This window comes from Pseudopodoces humilis, chromosome 16 (genome assembly GCF_049639895.1).
Source record: "Pseudopodoces humilis isolate 2021_Gansu_Grassland_sample_001 chromosome 16, ASM4963989v1, whole genome shotgun sequence".
NCBI lineage: Eukaryota > Metazoa > Chordata > Aves > Passeriformes > Paridae > Pseudopodoces > Pseudopodoces humilis.
In genome coordinates, this window is record NC_142215.1 from 11,709,584 (window position 1) to 11,720,407 (window position 10,824).

The 10,824-nt window shown below is 43.4% G+C and overlaps 1 protein-coding gene across 2 annotated transcripts; it reads right to left on the reverse strand.

The window, feature by feature from the left end:
• Positions 1-261: 261 nt before the first annotated feature.
• On the reverse strand, positions 262-10,136 carry LYSMD2 (LysM domain containing 2). 2 transcript variants are annotated; one of them, XM_088063213.1, is made up of 4 exons: positions 9,924-10,136; positions 6,534-6,871; positions 5,538-5,540; positions 262-1,012 (listed from the first exon to the last, which is right to left on the reverse strand). In XM_088063213.1, the coding sequence occupies exons 1-4, from the start codon at positions 10,119-10,121 to the stop codon at positions 955-957; spliced, it is 597 nt and encodes a 198-aa protein (XP_087919339.1). In that variant the 5' UTR covers positions 10,122-10,136; the 3' UTR covers positions 262-954. The 2 variants fall into 2 exon arrangements, with proteins under 2 accessions (XP_087919339.1, XP_005521551.2); XM_005521494.2 differs by lacking the exon at positions 5,538-5,540 and having other exon boundaries at positions 262-1,019.
• Positions 10,137-10,824: the final 688 nt, after the last annotated feature.

The following is a 10,824-nucleotide window of genomic DNA, read 5'->3' on the forward strand; positions in this document are numbered from 1 at the left end:
GATCCACCTGAATACTGAATACTGGCACCTCTTCTCAGAACAGGGAAGGCTTGCCAATGTGCCTCTTACGCATCTTAACAGACTGCACAACTAGGGCAGATAGCTCCTGCAGGTCTCCCTTAGGAGGGTGAGTTATATGGACAGGGTAAAGACATTATTTACCCTGAAATTAATATCTAATAGCTTGTGAAACTAGACAAACCATTCCTCCCAAAAAACAGGCTAGAACCAAGCTGAGTTCATTATGAACACACACATCAGTATTTTTTGTATTTTATTAAATTAAAACCACACAAAATTTAACTGCACACAAGAACACACAATGTCATATCTCACAAAAAAGCCCTCTTGCGTAACTCGTCCCTTTTATGAGTAGAAATCCAATATGCAAACAGTTCTTTAACCAAAAAGGCTTTAACTAATCAAAACAAGCTGAATTCCCCTTTCCAGGAATACATCATAACCACACACAGACACACACAAGGTTCACAGGCAAGTTCTGCAGCCCTGAAGTAGACAAAACTTCCACAGCAAACTTGCCTATGTTTGCAGAATAAGTAAATTTCTATTACTTTCATAATTTGTCATTTACAAGCAAATTTATTTAATATTTTTAAATACTTAAAACAAATTTCACTTTAACAAGTATTTACAAAATACTAAAGATCAACATCCTGCATAAAGGTGACCTCAGGGATATATAGTTGCTACCATGCTACAATTTGCACAGAAGGGGTAAAAAGGCCATTGCTAGTTTTGGAAGGCTTAAACCTTTTATTGATATAGCATAAGGACATTAACCTATGGAAGGCAGAAGAGGTCATAATTTCAGTGCAATTACCCATTCATGACTTCTTTTAAGTACATCAAGAGGATGAGTCCAAAAGACTTGGGTTTTGAATTATTGACTGTTTAGTTCTGTAAGAACTGATTTCATGGAAAGTTTTCAGGCCATCACAGCTGTCTTCTACTGGTGATAGGAAGAAGTTGCATAGGGACCTTCCTCATTCTCCTCATCTCTAAAAAGAAAATAATCATAATCATCAGGTCAGGAGCACACCAAGTCTCAACAGTAAAACTGGAATGAAAATGCAGGTGACCACTTTTCCTAGTCTACCAAAATAGGCAGTGCCTGCCTTGCCTAACAGGAATATTTGCAGCATACTGTAATTACAATCTCTGGAGTTCCTGAGATGTCAAGAACACAATGCTGAAATCAAGTAAAGCTGTGTAAGTTCAACAACATCAGAATGTATTTTTAAAAGCATTCTTGATCATATCATTAAGGAAAACTTAAAGGTTAACAAGGTGGACGGCATGTTGGAGTTCCTGCACTGTTGCTTTTAATTTCTTCTTTTAAAAAAGTAAAGCCTAGTTAGAGGTTTGTTTCAACATTCTGAATGACAGGAGGGACAGACAGACAAAATGAAGCAAGAACAGGAGCAGTTCATCATAGCTGTGGGTGTCTTGATGCTGCAGGGCTATTCCTGATGTGTACTTCCCTTGCATCAATACCCATTGAGACTGATCACTTGGATTTTCTTAGGAAAAAGCAATTGCTCCCAAGTGCTACTGTTAATGCAGTAACTGGATAAAGCAATGTTGCTTTTAAAATCAGTCTGTCTGCTGTTTACCTGACAATATTGCCTTGAAAAAAAAGGGGTTATGCAAACCTATTGCAGTGCAGCATCCAGTACTAAATCAAGGATACCAGGTTCCCCAAAGGTCATTGCTTTGTACTAGTGAAGCTTCAAAGTTTTTTTCCTGAGAGTCCATCCTTAAAGCTACTGCCAAGTTCAGTGTTTTGGTAAGAACAGAAGGACTTTACAGCTGCTACACTGTGAAAGGATTACTTTTAATACTGTATGTACCTTCATACAAAGGTACAGCAATTCAAAGAGTTTAATAATGGTATAAGGTAAAAAGTAAATATTTCAGTATCAAAACCATGAAGACTTTTCCCAAATAAACATGATTATTTATCTACAATTTAAATTTCATATAACCCCCCAAAACAGAACTGAAGAACCTTACAAACTAACCAAACAGCAGAGTAACTTGCACTTGTCTTACCAGAAAAGTTATCATCTTAAGCCAAAGCCGTATATCTTTTGCCTTGAAATAATCTTGCCAAAGAAAGAAATCTCAAAAAAACAAGTTTGGGATGAAACTGGTTGTTATGACAGTGTTATAGATGTGTGGTTACAGTAATATTGAGATTTTTTGCCTTCCTTACAAATCTACATCTATTTCCATTAGCGATGCTACCAACCCAGTACCAAGAATGCAGATGATCTGTATACGTTTAAATAATATCCTTCGTTATATCCAGTTCTGCATCCAACACTGCCATGGAATACTATCAGTTTAATAACATATCATTTGCACAAGCTATCCATGATATGTGGCATGACAGTAAAGTAAGAAAGCAAATAAATCATGTTGAGTTGAAAAAGCACTAAACCACTTTTACTTATAAATTCTCTCAAGACATTTAAAGCTTTTTTTCCAGAATTGAATCCTATCAACATACCAAGCTTGTAAGACTGGACTGCAGGACTGTAAAACTCAACCATAACAACTCGGCCAAAGCTAAGTATTTCGAAGAGTACATTCTGAAGCCCCAACATACGTCCTTCTGGAGCAATGGCTGTGATGAACTTATTTGCAAATAGCAATTTCCTGCTAGCTTGTGTGAAGATGAAGGAGAACTTTGTTATTTTCAGAGCTTAGACTCCAGTGGGGGAGAAACTTACTTTCTATGTTCTACACTGGTAATTACTTTGTACTACTTAGTTTTGTTGTTTCCCATTTCAAGAGAATAAAATGTGGCAGAAATACTTTCCTTCTAATCAAAGTCTGCTAGAATCAGATTTTCACTCATTCTTCTGGAAAGCCATATAGGAATACCATCCATCCTGACATGGCAACAGCTAAACACTGGACTGAGATGAGTTAATTATGGGTGAACACAGACAACTGAAGAGCTGAAACAATGATGTTATATTAGCCAGCCTGCAGACATCCAAGTACAAAAACCACTGCCTAGGATGTTTGTCCCCACCTCCCTTGTGCAAGGTGCCCTCAGATATGGGTGACATTTGTCAGCAGAGGGCAGAAGGCCAGCACTGGGGTAATGACCAGCTTTCAGGGGCTTCTCAACAGGTCAGGGATGTATGTTATGCTGGAACTGAAGCAAAGCAGTGACCTGTGTAATGTGCAAAGTACATTTCTGACCGAGGCTTGGAACTGCTCTGCAAGAACAGCTTCTGCTCTTCTGTCCCAGGTTGCAGTGCCAGGCTCTGGGAGGTCTGCAACACTACCCCAAACCAGGGTAACGACCAGGAAATAATACTCATGTAGATCTTAGAAGCATACATAGGAAGTAAAGTCTATTCTGATGCCTCAAAAACAAGCTGAGCTTTATATGAAATAAAATTATATAGTAGTAGTAGCTCTGGTCTGTGACCCACAAGCACCACCACGGCAGTGTGTGTATGTTTAATGATCAAACAATTTACTTCACTTTTAAGATGCTTAAAATAACAAAGTGGTAAGTCATAGCAACATTCTCCTTCAGGGGATGGAAAAGGAACAGCACAGCATTACAACACTCTGTAGTGCTGTCTCTTCCTGTTTGCTGTTGCTGCTTTGCCCACTGGGTTACAGGAACTGAAAGAAGTCTCCTGCAAGCTATGGTGTGCATTAGGCCACAAATAACCATTTCTGTAATAGCAAGGACATCTGACTGTGAGCAAGTACATTCAAATGCCTGGATGCTTCTAGAATGCACAATTAAATAAGGCAGCAATCTGAGTTGTTAGTTTTGGGATGTCTGGAAGGATTCTCCACAGTCAGTCTCCTTTATTGAGGCATCTCTTTCCTCAGCTGATAGCCAATGAGGGTGAAAAATTATTGCGCAATTTTGTAGATGTGGTTCTCACCACCTGTCAAATCAGGTTCATAGTATGGTGAGAATTTATGGCTCTTTAAGTTCCTGAACTGATAGTCTGCTTCTGCTTGCAGTTTTGTGAGTTCCAGTGTCCCTTCTGGTGGCAGTGGATTAACTAACTCCAGGTGCTCCTTTGTTACTCTCAAGCAGGCACGGAAGTACTCAGCAGTGTTGGCACATCAAATTCTAAGCAGGCCTTGACAAGGAAACCTGAATACAGGCCAGAGCAGCTGGAAACAGCACTCTAATTTCATAAATGGTTTTCACTAAGAATAGAAGACTTGCATATTCATGAGGCTGGTTTACTAACATGGCTGTCCAATTTCCAAAGGCTTCCTGCTCCAAGCAAGGGACACGAAAGGACTGGGCAGGAAGGAGAACAGGTGCCTTCTGGGGAGCTGCTGGAGCACAGTAAGGAATGTTGCCACCTTCCAGTCTGGACACAGATATACCATTGATGGTACACAGCTGAAAAGCATCTCTGAGGTTTTTGGCAATGGTCTCTCTCTACCCCTGTTCTCTACAGAGTAAACACTGACTTTGGTCCTTTGCCCCTTTCTGCCAGACTGCGAAGGGGTCTGTCCTTTCCAACTGTGCTGGAGAGGACAAGGTAAGGACAGCTTTTGTGAGCCATAACTGAAAGCCAAGGGCAGTGATGTAGAAGGGAACATGAAGACTATCAGATGCACAGGAAGATATTTCTCTTCAGAAGCTTTGGCCAACATCCTACTCAGCAGACTGCCTGCAGCTCTGTGCTTCATGCTTCCTGTAACATCCTGACCAATACAAATCTGTTGCATGCATACAATTTAGATGAATTAGAAAACACAAAAGTAGAATTACCTGCTAAGTCTGAACAGGAGGTGGGAAAATAACTCATCCTCCTGTATACATTATTTCTTGGGAGGTGACATGGTACCACATCCCCATTTCCCAATTTGTAACTGAAGCAGTATTGGAAATGGGTATTAGTGGCAGCAGTGTACTATTTGTGCAGTCACTTCCACTGTATTGGCTCTGCTCATGGTGCCGCAAGGTCTATGTGTATTTACTTCTTTAAATTAGCATGCTATTTGTTGAAGGGATGATAAAATACTGCCTTCCTCTGGCAGGGGCTGTGGTTTCCTGTTATGCAGTTTAACTGCTGGGTCAACACCTACTCTAATCTGTGGTACGTACATACATCTAATGATCTCAAAGTCAGCAGCAGCACATTTTGATAGGTGCTCTATGTTGCTTCAAATATAACAATGGAAGTGGATGAGTTTGAGCAGAGAAGGTTCTGAGCTTGAACAGCTATTTTTCCTTTCATGCAACCAATTCAAAAGAAAGTAACTGACAGATGTGATAACAAGATGTGAAAGCATTCCAGCCTTCCCTGAGACTCTAAACCAGTGTCCTGGCAATGGAGAGTTGTATGTGGGGATATTTCTCCAAAGGAGGCTTGTCCAATAGCTAAATACATTATACTGTTCTCCTTCAAACTTTTATCTGCTGAACAAAGTTTTAAAGTTGCTGAAATAATTTCTTAGTTTAAAGAAATTATGCAAATCTATACTCAATAAATTTGGTCCTGAAAGGCTACCTTCTGCTTGCCCTCAAAATCAGAGTATGTGAAGTGAACTGAGATGGTGGGTGAAGTTCTGCATTGAACAAATTTGCAAAAGCAAAGCATGTATCTGCAGGCATAACTTCTCTCCAGCTTCTCTGGTAAGAGAAGCAGTACCAGTCCCCTGCAATCATACCTTTAATTGTGAGAAGGACCACCTCAGCATCCCCCACTGAGGGGATTTCTGCAGGGAATAAACAGGCAGACAGCCAGCCCAAGAGACTGACTGTGAACAAGCTGAGGAAGCTTGTCCCAAGGACATGGAAAACAAACACTACTCAAATCTTGTTCTGAGTTTTTCTGTACTTCATAGGATACCTACATATGTGAGGGGATATGTGCCGCTATTGTGGCACAGAGGTCACAAAGTACTATTTTTTCTATAAGTATATATGTGGGAGCTCCTGTCTGTGGAAATACTGAAGAAAAGATGAAGTCTGCATAGGTGAATCCACAAAATGGGGGACTGCATAGGGAAAGGAGATAAGAAAACTTAACTGAAACTGCCTCATGAAGAATATTTACAGAATGAGGCAATTTGGGACAGAAGAAATATAGAATCATACTTTGCTACACACAATCAGCTTCCTCACAGGCTCTTGCTTAGCACTCTACCAAACACTGTTTTGGCTTAAATAATTGCCAACTTACACAGCAAGACATCTTGGAGAATCCTGGCCTGGCTTTTATGAAATAGTATAGACATCTTGGAGAATCCTGGCCTTCTGGCTTTTATGAAATAGTATTTGTATTCTCTAAAAAGTGTGTTGTGAGGCAGCCTTTCTAACTGCCATAGCAAGGCACCTGCTAATGCTGTGCTCTGAATCTACCTGGTGCATGAGAATAGCAGGCACTTGCTGCTGACAAATAAAAGTCACAGATGCTGTCTGAGACCCCACAAAGAGGGGTCAGCTTAGACTACAATGCCTTCAGGGTGAGATTAAGTTGCTTAACACCAAAAGCGGCATTTACCTGATACTGTCATCTTTTAGCCTTCTGGCTGCTTGTTTGGATAACTTAATCTGCAAGTCCAATCTCTGTAGGAAATCTTTGGCAGACAATTCTTCTGGTGCAGTGGGCTGATTGTCAGGCTCCTGGGGACTGGGAGAAGAACTACTTTCTTCCTGAACTGCCACTAGTCCTTCATCACAAGAAGGGGAGCTGTCAACAGTTTCGTTCTCAGGAGACTCCAGTGAATTAAGTCCATTGAACAGTAATGGTTTCTCTGATATAACCGGAATATTAAGGGTTTTCCTCAGAAATATACAGTCATTAGTGAATAGTTTGTTTGCCCTCTTTATTTGTTCCATCTGAAAAAGATAGAAAAAAATATAAGTTATTAGGTTTTGGCAAAGTATAAAACACTAACTTTCTGAAGTAGTATACAACCTTTAGTTAAAAGTAAATCTCTACTTTCTTTGCAGCAGCAATTATTTCAGGAAAGAATTTGTTTGCATTCAAAATGATTTCAGAGTGCATATTCTGTTTCAGCCTTACTAACCTCCTAGCTTTATGTGCACTTGACTCCACAATACTGCTTTTTCCAAAGTCTTGCACTACCTAAAGATGATTTCCTTGAAGTCTTACAGTCTCTATGCAAGCTCACAGGAATAGCCTGCCAATGAACTAAAACTCCTAGTACTGTTACTAGTTACTGTTACTAGTACAGAGCACCATTTGAAGGGCAAAAAGGAAGCTTTACCTGACTCAGTCATGAGACTTCAAATGGCCCTAGTGTAAATGTCAATTGTTAAAAGCTCTGTAAGTCTGTCTCGATGGGTGTAAAAAAAGTTTAAAATAATACCTGGAGCTTTTCTGTAAAAATACAATACAGAGGGTGAAAACTGAGATCCTACTGAAGGGGAGTTGGAAGGTGATGTTTCAATAGCTGATAAATAATGCAATACACTGCTATTCTCTCTCCTGTTTCACTGTAACTCTACCTCTGGTTATTTCTTCCCAAAATACAGTTCATAGCATTTGGAAGCCTGTACCTTTGCACCGAGCAATAATGAAAAGGAAAGTACTTGGTTCTAAAAAGAACATCCCTCAGCCCTGAGCAGGTTACTTCATATGTGCAGTGTAACTCCTACAACTCAGTGTGACTCTGTACATTCAGAGGTGTATGGAGAGAGGATTTAACAAGAGTTTTCTTCTTTTAGTGCTAGGAAGACTGAAGTAATGCCCGTTAGCTACAAATCTATCATAGTGGGAGCAAAAGCTTCAGCACATGCTTAATATTTTAACTGGAGCTGTAAACTGGTGCTGAACTAATTAATCAAAACTACTTTTACTGACAATGAAATATAGTCCTCATCCTTCTCTCCTAAAAAGGGATACAGCACTTGCACTGAACCATAAATTGGCTGAACCATAAACATGAATTCCTAGTGTTAATTTACTTAAAAGGAAAATACAACAAATGCAAGTTGTAAAGATTAATAGACAGTATCCAGGGGAGGGGATGAAGGGCAGAGGATGAAGCCAAGCAAACCACACTGACCCCTCTTCCCCAGCATGGTATTTTTATCTATCTTGAACTCTCTATGCCAAGTCATGCAAAGGCAGGGACTGGACAGGATGTCTCTGGCTACAAAGCAATTCCCAGTGATGAAAACCACAGGGGAAACTTCTAAAACCAGTAATACTGGAGGCAGTGGCAGCCAAAGATAATTCTGATGTTTCCATTACAACTCTCTCTTCCAGCCAAGAATACACTATGCAGGAAAGAAGCAGAAGCATTATTTAGGGGAAGTCAGTCCTTGTCATTGTGTGAACACACAACAGTCTGCATTTTGCTAAAAGCAAATGTGTTTGCATACATTCCTACCCTGGGCTGAAACCCATTAAAACAGAAACACAATGGCTGATTTCACTGAATTTGTCATTGCTCTGAGGGGCATTTCATGTCAGTTTAACCTCTTTCAACTGCAGTCTATAATGATGCAGATCTGGCTTCTTAAGCAGAACACTTATCAAATTATGAGATGTTTGGAAAAAGCCCCAACATATATATCTAACATCATTAGCACAGCAAAAACCTATCAAACTCATATTATAAACAAAGTTTATGGTTTACAACTTAGAGCTGTTTGTACAGGTTTGATTCACAACTTCACTTTTGCTGAAAGGTTTTTTTTCTAAACATTACTATTTTAGTGATTTGTTTGTATTTTTCATTTATTGGAGGAAGCAAACACTTCTGAAGAAGAGTAACATGGCTAAAAACTTTTAGGCCAGAGACTTTGTCTATCATGGAAAGTCCTGCAAAAAACAAGCAAAAAAATCTAACAGCCAGTGAGCTGTTTTGCCCTCTTAGTGAGCAAAAGTTTACTTTAATGTGGACCAGTGTCATTAACCCTGCTGCCAACAAGAATCAGTCAAAAGTGGTGCAGTCTTTCAAAAGAGAAGAGAACTAGACTTTCAACTTTTTTCACAATCAAGACTGAAAGGTGATGGAAGGTTTTAGTAGATCTTGCAGGCCAACAGAAGGCAAAGAAGTTACTCCAGTCAGAACCTAATAGTTTAGGATTACACTGTAGCTCTTCTAGAAAGAGCCCAAGTGGAAGGTGCTGTTTGCAGCTAATGTCAAAGTGGCCAGTGCCACATTCATCAGCTGCTCAGCCTTGAGCAATTTTCTGTTTTGGGACTAGTGAAGCTGCACGTTGGAATATGGGCCCCACATAAGTGGGAATGAGGTGGGGTAGGTGAGTTCTGCTCCATCTGGAATGATGGTAGAAGAGACTGCTGGTAGACTTTATTGGACTCTGCATGTCCTAGGCTGGTGTAAACCATTAAGCATTTTTTTACTGAAATAAACTTTCTCGCTGAGTGAATCAGTGAGTGTAGTGGTGAACAGCTGTGGGAGTACAAGGTTATTGGGTGGGAGCAGGTGTGTGTCCTTTCCCCAGGCACCCAGCCCACATCAGTCGCGGGCAGTGCCAGCTCCAGCCCTTTGCCACCAGCGCTGCGTGCTGACCCCTCCGGGTAACTTCCGATGTCAGCATTTTAAATACTGAAACTAAAACTAACACCGTGCCCACACCGTTTCCTGCCACTGTGTGTAGGAGATGCCCTATGGGACAACTTTTTGCTGTCATCTCGCGGCTCTGGGCCCAAGAACTGTGCCCGCTGTCCGGAGCCGTAGCCGCCAGGCTGCTGTGCCTGCCCACGGAAGCTGTGGCTGCCCCATCCCTGCAGGTGTTCAAGGCTGGATGGAGCTCTGGGCAACCTGGTCTAGTGGAGGGTGTCCCTGCCCTCGGCAGGGGGTTTGGAACTGGATGATCTGTAAGGTCTCTTCCAACCCAGGCCAGTCTCCGGCTCTAAGCGCCGCTCCCGGGCCCGCGGGCGGTGCTTCCTTACCGTGACGCCGTACTTGAGGGCGATGCCCTGCAGCGTGTCCCCGGCGCTCAGCCGGTGTTCCACGTAGCGCTCGGCCAGCGGCGCGGCCACGCTCGCCGTGCTGCCGTACGAGCGGGCCTTGGTGCGGGCGAGCCGCTGCGACAGCTCGGCCTCCGACTCGGGCCCGCCCGGCGGCTCCTGGCGCCGCGCCCCGGCCATGCTCCCCCCCGCTCAGCGCCCGCGGCCCCGCGCCGCCGCCCCGGGCATCGCCCCGGCTCCGGCACCGGCCCCGCGCCGCCCCCGGCACGCCGGACACGGGCCCGGCCCCGGCGGCAGCCCCGGCTCGGCCCGGCAGCCCCGCCCGGCGCGGAGAGGCCGCATGCGCGGGGAGCGCCCGCCCCGCGCCGCCGCGGCTCTACGGGGCCCGGAGCGAGCCGGGACGGGAGCGGGGCTTTGACTGAGCCGGGCCGGGAGCGGGCCCCGGAGAGAGCCGGGCCGGGAGCGGGGCCCGGAGCGGCCCCGGCCGGGAGGAGCGCGAACGCACCATTGCTCTGTAGGCGCTGCTGAGGGAGCCCGCAATGAGTGCCCCGGCTGGAGACGCTCCAGCGCCTTCGCCGGCTGCAGACTCAGTAGTGCGGTCCGTCAGAGAGAGTGTACAAAGGAGTGACTTCGGGCAAAAGTGCTCAAATATGAGAGTCTCATTATGCCAAATTTATTGAAACGGTATGGCGTGGGAAAATTCATTCGAGGAAAATAAGTTGTGACTTAGAATCATAGAATCCCTAGAATGGTTTGGGTTGGAAGGGCCTTAAAGACCATCCAGTTGCAACCCCCTGCCATGGGCAGGCATACTTTCCACTAAATCACACTGATCGAAGCCCCATCCAACCTGGCCTGGAACACCTGCAGGGATGGAGCATCC